This window comes from Mobula hypostoma, chromosome 16, assembly GCF_963921235.1.
Source record: "Mobula hypostoma chromosome 16, sMobHyp1.1, whole genome shotgun sequence".
NCBI lineage: Eukaryota > Metazoa > Chordata > Chondrichthyes > Myliobatiformes > Myliobatidae > Mobula > Mobula hypostoma.
Genome location: NC_086112.1, coordinates 42472911 through 42487349, shown reverse-complemented (window position 1 = coordinate 42487349; position 14439 = coordinate 42472911). Strand labels below are relative to the sequence as shown.

General features: G+C 37.3%; 1 protein-coding gene across 2 annotated transcripts in view; it reads left to right on the top strand.

Annotated features, from left to right (window-relative positions):
• Window positions 1-14129, top strand: part of LOC134357350 (kinesin-like protein KIF27) — a 67899-nt gene extending 53770 nt beyond the window's left edge. For both annotated transcript variants that reach the window (XM_063068806.1, XM_063068807.1), the window contains 5 exons: window positions 3106-3321; window positions 4427-4633; window positions 5336-5534; window positions 9047-9214; window positions 10473-14129. In XM_063068806.1, the coding sequence (XP_062924876.1) occupies window positions 3106-3321; window positions 4427-4633; window positions 5336-5534; window positions 9047-9214; window positions 10473-10912 (1230 nt within the window). In that variant the 3' untranslated portion in view covers window positions 10913-14129. The remainder of the gene's footprint in view (window positions 1-3105; window positions 3322-4426; window positions 4634-5335; window positions 5535-9046; window positions 9215-10472) is intronic.
• The last annotated feature ends 310 nt before the right edge of the window (window positions 14130-14439 follow it).

Below are 14439 nucleotides of genomic sequence, written 5' to 3'. Positions count from 1 at the left end.
TCTTGAGTAAAAAATAAGACAATCTAGAGAAAATCTCACTTCCATCTCAGGCAATAATGTTCAGATTTATAGATACAGGTTCTCCCCAACTTGCAAACACCTGAATTAAACACAAAATACTCTGCAGATGCTGCAGTCAAAGCAACACTCACAACACGCTGGAGGAACTCAGCAGGTCGGACAGCATCCGTGGAAACGATCAGTCAACGTTTCGGGCCGGAACCCTTTGTCAGGACTGAAGATGGAAGGGGCAGAGGCCCTATAAGGAAGGTGGGGGAGGGTAGGAAGGAGAAGGCTGGTGGGTGCCAGGTGAAAAACCAGAAAGGGGAAAGATAAAGGGGTGGGGGAGGGGAGGCAGGGAGGTGATAGGCAGGAAAGGTGAAGAAGGAATAGGGGAAAACACAATGGGTAGTAGAAGGAGGCAGAACCATGAGGGAGGTGATAGGCAGCTGGGGGAGGGGGCAGTGTGACATTGGGATGGGGGAAGGGAGGGGGAGGGAATTACCAGAAGTTGGAGAATTCAATGTTCATACCAAGGGGCTGGAGACTACCTAGACGGTAAATGAGGTGTTGCTCCTCCAACCTGAGTTTAGCCTCATCATGGCAGTAGAGGAGGCCATGTATGGACATATCTGAATGGGAATGGGAAGCAGAGTTGAAGTGGGTGGCAACTGGGAGATCCTGTCTGTTGTGGTGGACAGAGCGGAGATGCTGAATGAAGCAGTCCCCCAATCTGCGTCGGGTTTCACCAATGTAGAGGAGGCTGCACCAGGAGCACCGGATGCAATAGATGACCCCAACAGAGTCATAAGTGGTGTTGCCTCACCTGGAAGGACTGTTTGGGGCCCTGAGTGGTGGCAAGAGAGGAGTTGTAGAGACAGGTGTAGCACTTACGCTTACAGGGATAAGTGCTGGGTGGGAGATCCGTGGGGAGGGACGTGTGGACCAGGGAGTCACGGAGGGAACGATCCCTGTGGAAAGCGGAGAGGGGTAGAGAGGGAAAGATGTGCATAGTGGTGGGGTCCTGTTGAAGGTGGCGGAAGTTGAGGAGGATAATGTGCTGGATCCGGAGGCTGGTGGGGTGGTAGGTGAGGACAAGGGGAACTCTGCCCCTGTTGTGACGGGAGGATGGGGTGAGGGCCGAAGTGCGGGAAATGGAGGAGATGCGGGTAAGGGCATCATTCTGCCATCATCAATATGTGTAGTGGTATGCACAATGAGCGTTTGGGAGACCTGAGGGATATATTACAAACAGTTATCAGTAATGGAACCCTGTGGTAACCTGGGGAGGATCTACAGGTAGAAAGTGATAAAAGAATGGTACAAAAACCTTATAGATTTGATGTTCTTTCCCTGTGTTCTCATTTTTGATTACTGCAGCATTTTCTATCCAATACTGCAAGGACATCTATGTGGAGATTTGACTTGTGCTCTTCTGTTACCATGAGGTTCAAAGTTCAAAGTAAATCTATTATCAAAATACATATATGTCACCATACACCTAACCATGTTTGGTCTGAAAGGCGCCTTCAATCTATGATAGCTATCAGAAAACACCTTGTTATTTTCGGTATAGTGAAGTAAGATCTTTGAAATCTGAAGAAAGACATTATTTCAACAGATGATACTAGATAATCTATATACTACTAAAACTCTCCTGCTGTCTGTTTGTGACCTCCAATTACGGCAAACGGTGCATTACAGCAGCAACATACATCAAAGTTGCTGGTGAACGCAGCAGGCCAAGCAGCATCTATAGGAAGAGGCGCAGTCGACGTTTCAGGCCGAGACCCTTCGTCAGGACTAACAGCGGCACTTTTTTTGGCTAAATCGAATTAAAATAAGCTAACTTACAGAATGCAGACAAAGTTCAGAGTTATATATTCGTATAAAATTGCTCATTTGCCAAAATAAACAGGCTCCCTTTTAACCCGAGACCCGATCAGCCATTATGGAAACGGGGACACGACAGCCCGACGCATGCGCACAGCCAGTCTCAGCAGTGACACCTACTGGAGAAAAGGGGCAGGGCAGCTCTATTTCAAAGGGTCACATTCTGCTAGTCACCACCATCAGCATGTTCAGGATTGGGACAGATCTAACTGCCACCCATCAATAAGAGATAATTAAATCTTATTGTAATGATATACTTCAAGACACCCATAAAACCCTTTGCTGCAGTCAAAAGACAGCGGTGACTATATCGCATCCATTTAGGAGAGCGCCAACCACATCATCAAGAATAATCAGCATCCTTTGGTGTTACTGCTTCGTATCTTCTATCCAGCATTAGGATAAAAAAAAATGCTCAGCCTAATTATGTCACGTGAAAAGGGAAGGGGGACATTATGGTCAAGAGATGACGCCAAACGTCGTTGGGAAGCGGCAAGGAGAGGGAGAGAACAAGAATCGGATGAGGCCAGGGCCGTACGACTCCAGGATCAAAGAGTCAGGACACAAAAGGTGAGAGAAGAAGAGACAGAGGAGGAGAGGCATGCACGTCTCCAGGATCAGGGACAAACAACAAACAGCAGAAGAGCTGAAGAGACGGGAGATGAAAGGGCTGCATGTCTCCGGAATGACAACGAGAGGCACAAGGGTGGCAGATAAACTAGAAATAATGCCATCAAAAGTGTCCTTCGTTAAATGAGGAGCAGCTACATTTGCTTTGCTATGTGTCATTCTTCTTTAATAAACTGAGGTTTTCTACTTCAGTTTCCAAAGCAAAGCGATACCAATAGCATTCAGGAAAACTTAATGTTCATTCTGGTCACATCAGACTGCCCTACCCCTCTCTCAAAGGGTGTCCCAACGGGTCACCCCATTGTCTAGTATATCTTATAAAGCAAATGGGCCAAGAAAATTTAAACATTTGCTTTGAATAGTAGTTCAGGATTAATTTTGAAATCATTACTTTGAAAGACCATAGTCCTGTAGTCCTGAAATAAATACTAATCTAATCATTATTTTATATCAATACAGTGTATTGCATTGGATAAATTCTAAAGTAAATTGCATAATATGAATCATTTGATTGAGTAGTTAGAGGTTGAGTCTTGTAGTTAAAAGACTACAAGAAATTAATAATTGATCATTTCTTTTCAGGCTCTAAACAAAGATATTTTGAATTTATCCACTCGTTTAAAAACAATAGAAAAAGAATTATCAGACAAGAGCACTCAACTTCAAACTAGTACCTTGGAAGAAAGTAAAATAATCTCAGAAGAGATACAAGTACTTCAACAGGAACGAACTCAACTTCTGAAAAGAAGGCAATGTTTGGATGAGAAGCTAGAGCTAGGAAATGTTCTGTCACCTGAGGTATAATTACTTGTTTATTTTTTGGCAATTTACAGTTACTGCTTAGATCTGAATTAATAGAAATTTTGTAACTATGTTAAAGCCAGTAACAGAATTGGAGATTCAGTTGATGTAGCTATGTGCAATTCCTCAATATGCAAGACATTTGAATTGTTTTCTTTTTATTTTTTATTAATTAATGTCCCAAGATTTTGCTTAAAGGAAGCCACAATCCATTGTAATTTTCAAGTAAAATGAAATTAAAAGGCAAATAATATTTTGATCAAAATGTAAAAGCATTATTCAGTCTTCATTTTACCACTCTCTTTTATTTCTGAAACATCTTCATAAACGTCTGTGTGTGTTGCTCTTCATAAACCTCTGTGCTTTCATTTACAGTGAGAATTCCAAATGTAAACTTCCTTACACCATAATTATCACCACCCACTCTGTGTAGCATTTAAATTTTTCTGTTATAATATGAACAAAGAAGTTGACCATTAAAAGTGACCAAATATTTAGAAGTGATAGATTTTTAATATAGATTTTAATACAAGATTAGCTAGCCATTTTTATATTATAAATCATGAACTTTCCAAACTCAATACGAAATTACTACTATGAGAAACGATGTCATTGCTTGTTCTCTTGTAATATAGAAAATAGTTATAAAAGACCTCCTCTACTTGAGCACATATGAAGTTCTTTTGTTATTGTATTAGGTGCAAGAAATAGCTGTTACCATAATTTAAGAAACCTAACATTACATTGGACTTAGTAAAAATAATCCTAAATAGTTCAAAAATTGTAGATGAAATTCAAACTAAATTGCATTTTAATAATAGTCATTTATCGCAATAAATTGAAGGTGAAGTCATAAAATGTAACAGTACCGATTCAGATTCGTTGATTGTGCTGGCTCTTTAAATAAACTGTCTAATTAATCCCACTCCCCTATGCTTCCAAAAACTGAATTTTGTTTACCCTTTCATCAATAATTCCCTTTGAAAGGTACAATCAAAAGGCTTCCATTTTATGCTCAGGTTTGGAGAGCAAGGTAATCCACCAGAAGTGAGGCCAGCATACTGTACATAAATGAGTTAATCACACCTATGTTGTTTCTCAGGAGGAGCGAATACTACTCCAATTAGAGGAAGGTATTGAAGCTCTGGATGCTGCTATAGAATACAAAAATGAAACAATTCACAGTCGCCAGCATTCATTGAAAGCCTCGGACAGTAGCCTTGCCCAAAATGAGGAGAATGTGATGTTTAGATTGGGTGCTTTATCAGCTGCTGAGACAAGAGTTCTTCTCTGCAGATATTTTAACAAGGTAGAGTTCTTCTTTCTATAATACTTAGTCCTAAAATTTAGTTTGTATATAATGTGATTCACTCATTATGAACAAAATTTGATAAGTGACTTTGTTTCATGTGATGAAAATGTAGAATGTAAATAGGTCACCAAGCAAACTCAGTGTAGCATACTTCTCCTAACTGATAAAAATATATAAATTAGCAATAGACATTTTATCAGCGTAAAATTACGCTGATTTCTTAGCAGATTTTGAAACCAGAGGTGTTCATATCACTGGAATAGTTCATCCTCATGACATTGTAGTTGTTTATGGTTTTAGTGTTGATACAAACTGCACTACTGGGATTCAAAGGTGACTTTATAATGCATTATTGGTCAAATGTTACATTGTCAAGAGAGGAACCTTGTAGATTGGAATGTTAAACTGAGATTTTTATCTGCTATTTTCCCAGTTCAAGTGAATGCTCAAGATCATGAGCGTATTAAGAAGATGAGTAGGAAGTTTTCCATGTGAACAATCAAAATTAATCTTGCCCAACAACAGCATAGAGAAAAATTGTCCTCCTTCCTTTTGAGATTTGTTCTAAACAAATTTGCTTCTGTACTTTCTCCCAGTGGCATCAATGCCCAAATAAGACACTCTGTAATGTTGTCAGTATTTACTAAACTTTTAACATTGAAGCCTAGGTAAAATTTATTTATGTTTTAATTTTGTCAGGTAATTAGCCTTCGTGAAGTTGAACGCAAGTTGCAGGTTCAATGTGCAGAAATGTCTGAGAAAGTAACTGAACATGAAAATATGGTGCATGAATTAGAATCTGCACTGGAGCGTCTATCAATGGAGATAGACCGACGATTGACAATGCAACAGAAGGAGCATGAACAGAAAATGCAGTTGTTGTTACAGTATTTTAAAGGTAATCAATTGTATGCTGTTCAAGTGTTATCATTGTTATCCATCCGATCTATGTGGATTTGTAAATAAGCTATGCAGAATGGCACTTCTCATGTTTACAGGCATGTTGATTTTGTTGTTCTCATTTACCATTACACATTCAATCACAGGGTATAGTCTCCTACCCTTTCTCTGTGTGACGGGGTGGAGAATACAGTACGTCTCTACCAAAGGAGGAGTAGGCACTCCTTCCCTCCTCTAGTCTGCAGGTCATCCTTGGGTAAACTGTAGCACCTACTTAGCCCCCACCACGATCAGGGTCACGTGGTTATGGAACCAGGTGGTGGATGGTCGTATGATCAGCTGATGTGTATCACAAGTCCTGATTATACAACCACTGATGCCAGGCAGACAACCTCTGAAGAATATTGATAATGGCTGACGTCATCTGTCTTGTAAAAACTCTGCCCAGAAGAAGGTAATGGCAAACTGCTGTAGAAAACATTTCCAGGAATGATCTTGGTCATGGATTGACCATGATTGTCCACATCATACAACATGGCACAAAATGATATGATAACCTTTTCCTACTGTCTCCATGAGGAAGTTTCTGGCTCTGCCTTTCACATTTTGGCTTTCTTCTGCTTTTTCTTGTAACTGTGCTTTGCTCAGTGTTCATGTTTGCTTGCAATTCAACTGCTTGAACTTTTCTGTTTTTCAAGTGAAAGGCTGCATTTGGGTTGGGAGCTGTTTTAAAGTGGTGCTCAAGTTTTATTTCAACAAAAACTTGTGTTTCTGTTTATTCTTAGGCTCAGTTTGAATCCTTGCTTATTCCACATTGAACTTTTTATTTCCAGATGAGTATGAATTTGAAAGAGTGGGCTTTGCTGTCATGGCCAGCATTTGATGCCTGGCCTCCTTAAATTTTTACCCTCTCCCATTCTAATCTATTTCCAATACAGACTCCATATTTTTCTACTTGCTTCCTTTCAACTGGAGGTAAATTAATGAGGTCAGAAGCCTCTTCATCTAATCATTCTCCATACCCTCTCTGATCCTTGAAGAGAGATCGTGTTTGCTTTCCAGTGTCCAGATGTTATATAATCGAACTATAACTGGAATAATAAAAGGAATGGTCTCTGCATTTCACTATATTATGCATTCCCTCCATCTTAATTGCTAGGAAGGGGTTACCGTTAACCAGAAACTCAACGAGTCAAAACTGTGGTACAAGTGCAGGCCAAAGACAAGTTCACTTTCTAATACCATAAAGTCCAGTATTTAGAAGATACATGTACACTCTGTGTTGGAATATTCACCACTTTTCAGCCAGACAATAAAGTGCAAGGCCATAACGAGACAGATTGTGAGGTCAAGTGTCCATCTTATTGTACTAGTAGAAGACCATGCAATAGTCTTATAACAGCGGGATAGAAGCTGCTCTTGAGTCTAGTGGTACATGCTATAAGGCTTTTGTGTCTTCTGCCTGATGGGAAAGGGGAAAAAAGGAGAATATAGGGTGGATGAGATCTTTGATGATGCTGGCTGCTGTACTGAAGCAGTGAGAAGTGTAGACCGAGTCCATGGAGGGGAGGCTGGTTTTCATGATGTGCTGAGCGGTTTCTTGAGATCTCAGGCAGAACAGTTGCCATACTGGGCTATGATGCTTTTATGGTGCATCTATAAAAATTGGTGAGGGTCAAAAGGGTCATGTAAATGTTCTTCAGCCTCCTGAGGAAGTAGAAGTGCTGGTGAGCTTTCTTGGCCATGGATCAACGTGGCTGGACAAGTGCAAGTTATTAGTGATGATCACTGAGAGAAATTTGAAGCTCTTGACCTTCTTGACCTCAGTATTCTTGATGTAGAAAAGAGCACTACTTCCCTTCTATCTCTTGTTTTGTCGACATTGAAGGAAAGGTTATTGCCATAACACCAAGGCACTGTGCTCTCTATCTCCTTCCCATCCTGTGCAAAAGTAAGTGTTTGAAGAATCAAAGTCGTCTTTCACAACTTTTACATGTCTCTTTGTTTTCTGTCTCTCTCCCTGCACTTCCATTATTAATCTACCAACCTCACGGCTTCATAAACAGTAAATTTCATGGCAATCTTGGAGCTTTTATCCTATGTTATATATCTACCACCCTCTGTTCTCTTATTTTAACATGTTCTGATGAATAATCTACAACATGAAATGTTAACTGACCTGCCTTTTCAGCATTTTGTTTTTCATTTCAGAATCAAGCATTTGCAGTTTTGCCATTTTAAGTGTCCAAACAGCTGCCAGGGTACAAGAGCCTTTTCCATTCTCATCAGAATTGGCATCAGATCTGAGTTAGGAGTATTTTGAAGTTTTTGTGTTTAAGATCTTTACAAAAACAAGGCTCAATTTAAGATTTAATTTAAAAAATTATTTCCATTTGGCACTTGAGTATTTTCCTCTGAGTCGAGAAATCACAATATTTCTCTTAGAGCTTCACAGAAAGACCTTCTTATTGTTGTGATTTAACTGCCTCATATTAGATGGCCCCAATCTCTAATCTGAAATGGTCCAAGGCCTTTCATCTCATACTGACTTGAAGCCTGTTTCACCACCCTTAATGGAACAAACAATGTGAATCTTCAGGCCCTTAAGTAAACAAAACTGATACTTGCATTTAATTGGTACTGTTAACCCTCTAATTTCTGTATATATAATTCCTGAGTTACTAGTTGAATATTCCAATAGTGTATTTTAGATGATATCATCCCAGCAATGGTATAACTTTTACATTTTGATACAAGATATGGTGTTTGCCTCCGCCGTCACACTAAAATTGCATTTTTCTTTAACTTTTCTCGTACTTTCTTATCCCATCTAAGCTTATTTTGCATACAAGATCCCTAACCTATTGGACACTAGTTTTAGACACCAGTAGGGAGTATTTTAACAAAAAAGATTTCCAAGCATGACCTCTGTAAACTGGGACCTGCTTTGAGATTTAACAAAGGAAACCTTACTCATTATTAAGAGCTTCTGAATGAGTGACTAATGCTGTCTGCAGACTACCCACGTGCTTTTGCAGTTGTCAGAAGTGGCGTCCAAAGGTGTATCACGCATCAGATGTCACTGTGTGCTTTTCTAGATATTATATCCAGGAAGGACCTGGAAGCAATTTCTGTGTTTTTTTTTTAAAAAACAGTTAATGTTTAATCACTTCATGAATTGGTTTTCTGATAAAATTCTGTCTCACAGCATTTTTATATAACCTGTCGTCTTAAAACCAATATCCCAAATGTTAATTAACTCAGCACAAAACTTTGAAATTATCACCCTGATTCTCTCTGCTTCCCCACACTTATTTAACACTTTGACCAATCTTTTGATCATTTGTTCTAAAACCTATTGTGACCCATTATTAAATTTGTTTGTTGTTCCTCTGGACTGCTCTGAGACATTTTGCATTAAAGGAGGAATATAATGAGTTATTGCTGACATCATGCATTCAGAAATTTTTGAAGATGGTATCAAAATAATAAGGAAATATTTTTTTCCAGAAAAAAGTGGTGAAGGCTTTGCAGATGGTATTAAAGGATATGAGTCAAAGATCCAACAACTGGAGAAGGACCTGTACTTTTATAAAAAAACAAGCAGAGAACTGAAAAAGAAATTGCGTGAATTGGCTGAATCACAGAATCAGAATCAGCAAGTGGCAGCATCAAAAAGTAATGAACTGAAGTGCTTTCTATTTGTATTTAAATTGTTTCCTTATAAGTTCTTTACTTTTCTAATGTTCACCAAGATACCTTTTCTTCATGTATTTTCACCCATTTGAGTGAGTTACTGATTTATTGTCTTTCCCTTTGATTGCTGTGCTGGAGATGAATAAAAATCTTCAGCAAATGTATATCTCTCCAATTTTCACCACCTTATTGTGGTGTTTAGATTTTGCTTGGGGTGATTCTGCATGGTAACTTAGCACAAATCAGAGGTTTATGAGCATTTTATATTTTCATAGTACCATATTGAAGCTCTTATAGAGTGTGGATTTTAAAAGAAAATTAAGCATCAATTTTAAAATATTGACAATGATTTAAATTGGCCCAGTTAGTCCACATAGTGTTTATCCTCTTTATACCCCAATTCCATTTAGATACCCAGTTCTCACATCACTTTAAAGTTCAAAGTAAATTTATTATCTAAGCACATATATGTACCATATACAATCCTGAGATTAATTTTCTTGTGGGCATATTCAAAAAATTCATAATAGAATAGAAACTTTATTCAACCTTCCACAATCTAGTTGACCAATCCTTAAATATTGATATGGTTGGTGATAATTATGGGTGTATAATAGATTCTACTGTTTCATAGAATTCTGTGTAGATTTTTCGAAACAAAAATTTTCCTGCTAGTTTTTAATTACTTACATTTGATCATATATTTATGTCCTTTCATTATAAACCACTTATTTACTAAATGCAACCACCTTCTACCTGCTATCCAATCTTATAATTTTAAACCATTCATTTAAATTAGATTTTCTCTGCTATTCTAATCTAGTTAGCATCACTTTTGTCTTGTTTGAAATTATGTTACCAATAAGGTAAGGAAACACCTCTTCTGATTGAATTTCAGTCAAGAAAAAGAGGGAAAAATTGTGCTGAAACTCATAGGTGTGATGGTTTTAAAAGATGGCTAGATTTCCTAATTTTAATATTTCTCTATAGCTTTTATATTCATATTATTGAGAAACAGGATCCATAATGAAGGGCATTATCAAAATGAAAGAAAGGAGAGAAGACAGAAAAGGAATAATAAACACAAAACATGCTATGGGTAGCTAGAACGTTATGGCCTTTTTAAATATCTTTCTTTGATATGGTTTATATAAGAAGCAGAAAACCATCATCATTATTTGTTGATTATGGATAAAAATGTTACAAGACAAGTAATATATGAAAAATATTTTAATTGCAGGCAATGGTACTGGTGATGCTACATTAAGTCCAATAGCAGATATTTGCACAAAGGATCAAAAGTGGGCTTTGAGACCATCTAAAAGTATTGATGACAATAATAGTACTCTCACAATATCTGGAGTAAACAGAAACCATAACTTGTGGGAAGAAATTTCAGAAACCATTCAAGGCTCTACAAGAAAGACTTCTGAAGAAGAAGATTCCCTCAGTTTAGAAGTAATAGATGATACTCAACAATCAAAATGCTCATCCAAATCTACTCAAATTTTTGAAAAGCCTTCACATATCATTACTCCTGTCAGATTATCTCGCAAGGAATTGAGGCAGATCACTGCAACTCAAGTGTCCATGAGACGTTCCAATTTCAGTATCAATGTAAGCTCTGTCCCAATAGATTCTGTTCAGATAACCAGAAATTCTCTGGACTTAAATACATAGCAGAGCATTTTCTAAATATATATCCTGCACTGTTTTTGTTTTGGTATGGCTCAAACTAATAAATTAATTTGAAGGCAACATGTATCTTATTCCAATTCTCATATGATAGGAGTCAGAACATGCACTGAAATAGGATAACTAGCACAGTGAAAAATACTGTTTGCAGTAATACCTCCCAGGGTTTCTGTGTTTTCAGCAAATAGCAACTGAAGATTACTGTATGATGGTTATCTGCACATTCAAGAGTGTACTGACAGAAGACTAATTTTTGTTATGCGGAGCAAGACCACATGGTGGGAATAAAAGAATGACCATGCACTGCTTAAAGGGTTAACTGAAAAAACCCTATTCTGAAAAACTGAAACAAACTTAATAAATTGCTCTTAAAATCCAACTTTTCACCATTGTTGGAAAACAGAATCTGAACTTAACTTGGGTTAAATTTAATCAGCTGTTCACAACCAGTAGCTGAATTAATGCACTTATTTGGATAGTGAACATCACTTTTCAATCGGTTTCTTCTTGCAAGACGAGTTTTGAGATTAACACTACAGGCAACAAAATGACTTTTAATATCATTTCCAACAAAATTGATGTAAGAATTAGGAAGTTTTATACTTAGTAATTGTGTTAGCCTGACTCAATTTGCAGGTGATAAAATAATGTTCAGCTGCTATGGTTGTGATTCAAGCCTCATTCCAGCAGTCCCCTCTATAAAGCTGCCGCTAATGCTGTACTGCTTACTATTGATCCAATAAGGTGTTAAAATAAAGACTGATCTGCTTGTTCAGGTGGAGATAAAAGATCCCATGCCACTATTTATTGAAGGTTAGCAGTATTCCCCTGTTATGTTGGCCATTTTCCTTCTATTCCTCTATAAACAGCACCAAAAATTATTTGACCAGCCATATATCTTGTTCTGCTGTAAATTACTTTTGTATTTGCTTGCCTGACTGATTACATTTCAAAATGAATTCATTGACTGTGAAGGCTTTAAATAATGTAAGCTGAAAGAGATCATATAATTGAATTTTCTTTATTTTCTTTCATTTGGTTCTCTCTCCACTTCTAATGTAACCAAAATAAAGTGAAAGGAACAATATGGTAGGATTAGTAAATATTTTCATTTATGTATAAATTCACCCCAAACAAGTGAGATTATATTATACTCTCTACTAGCTTGTTAGGGACTTCATGGAATAAGCTTTGGTAAATCATTTCAGCTTCACTTAGCCAAAATCTCCAGCATTTTGGTCATAAATTGCTGTTTACTCAGCAAACCTGTAGCAGCAGAAAATGCTGTTATGAGTTTAGGATTGAAGTACATTGATGGGGTAACCTGCATTTGTGGTACCATATCTGACCCTAGGAATGTTTGAGAGTGACATTGGAAAACATCCTATTTAATGCTTTCTTTGTAAATTGTGGAACATTCATTTTGTTAACAACATGAAATTTCTCATGTAGCTGAAGCAACAAATGTAACACCACAAAATGTAATCATGCTTGTAGGAATAAAGTTTCTTAGATCAGCAAGCGTGCACAACCAATTAGGGGTGGTGTTATTTCCCAGGTGTACAGTGAATATAATATTCATTATGTTTCAAATGGAGCACACATTTAGACTTTACTGTGTCACAGTTATTCAGTATTCTGAATATTTTGTTCACTTTTGTACTTAACAAGTGTCTTGGTATTTCATTTTAATGGTTTGTTAAAATATTTTTGATTGCACTTGTTAATTTTATTTTAATAAAGCTTTTTGTATTTCTATAGAAATGATTGTAATGCAGGATTTTTTTCTGAATTGACTCAAAATTTTAAGGAAATACAGTGCCACGAACATTAAAATATTGGTAATTATTTATGGCTAGATGTAACATTTGACTTTTTATTTTGTCCGACTATGACATTTTATAAATGAAAAGTTAGTTCTTCATAAAAATTTGTTATGTAAGAGTACTCATAATGCACTTGCGCCAAATTAACTTTATTGCAAATTTTTTCTCTTTACTTCCTTAGGTATGTTGGTTCCTAATAATTCCAGTAAACTAAGATGAATCTGCTATTTTTATTCCCTTCATTTTACACTAAATGCTAAGTAATTTTAGGACAGTTGCAAATCTAACTCTCTGCCTAAAAGAAATAGTACTATAATTATATGAAGGTAAACAGAATATAAAGTTTATCTTAACATTTCGAGCAGAAGGTGTGGATTTCCTCAGGTGAAGCAGTTCACTCCCACATTCCAAAGATGTATGGCTTTACAGGTTAATTGGTCACACAGGTGGCGCAGGCTCGTTGGGCCAAAGGGCCTGTTACCATGCTGTAAACATAAACTTTACCAGCCCCATTTTCTCCAATTTTATTGTTGATAATCCTCCAGCAATCTTTCCTTTCATCATCAAATTCTAAGTTCCTAAAGTGAAGTTAATCCTAGCAGCTGCCACAAATATTCCTCCATTTCCAAGGTCTCATGTTACAATCTCCTTTTTTTTTTGCAATCCCATCATATTTCCTTTATTTTAACCACAAATCACACCTCTTCCTTTCTTTATCTCCTCTGCTCAATTCCCCTTTCTGGTTTGACCCCAGCCATTAATATCAACAATTCATTCCCCAGGCACAGTCATTTCATCATTTCCAACTTTGAGGAAACCTACCCCGAATCCGTCGCATTTTTTCCAGTTTTCCTTTTTTGTCTGAGGTATTTGTTTCAGCTCCATGCCCAATACAGTACTTATATATTCTGTCTTAAACCCGCTTCAATTTGTCTTCTATTTAATCACAAGATTAAAACAGCCATATCCAAAGTAACAAGTTACATCCTTGCTTGGGTGAATTATCCCTTTCTTGTTAGTTTTACAGTGTCTACAATGTGTCCTATTTCATTTGTAACATCATCCTTATTCAACATTAAAGAAGGTTGTATTTCTTTCTCATCAAAGGTAATTTGTTGTCTTATTGGGGGCGAATAATATGTATCAATATTGAGCAATATTGTATGTTTTGCCTCTGCACTATGGCTGACCTTACATTTTAAAAGAAATTAATCTGCCACAGCTTTGTTTATATCTAATCACAGAAATTATTTGCTTGGGACTTCCTGGGTACTTCATCAACTTGGGTTTTATAACTGAATTTGCTTGGCCTAACTGCAGCCCTGATACAAACACAATCCTGTTTGGGCCCTGAACAAGAAACGGGCAAAAATACAGCCATGATTGCGAACGTGTAAAGAGAATAGCAGCCAGAGTTATTCTGAATCCAAATAGAAACCACAACTTTCTGTGTCTTTCATTGAACAATATACTTAATAGCATTTTAGAAAACCAAAATAACCCACATAAGGACAAGGAAATCTGCAGATGCTGGAATTTCAAGCAACACACTTAAAAGTTGCTGGTGAATGCAGCAGGCCAGGCAGCGTCTCTAGGAAGAGGTACAGTCGACGTTTCGGGCCGAGACCCTTCGTCAGGACTAACTGAAAGAAGACCTAGTAAGAGAATTGAAAGTGGGAGGGGGAG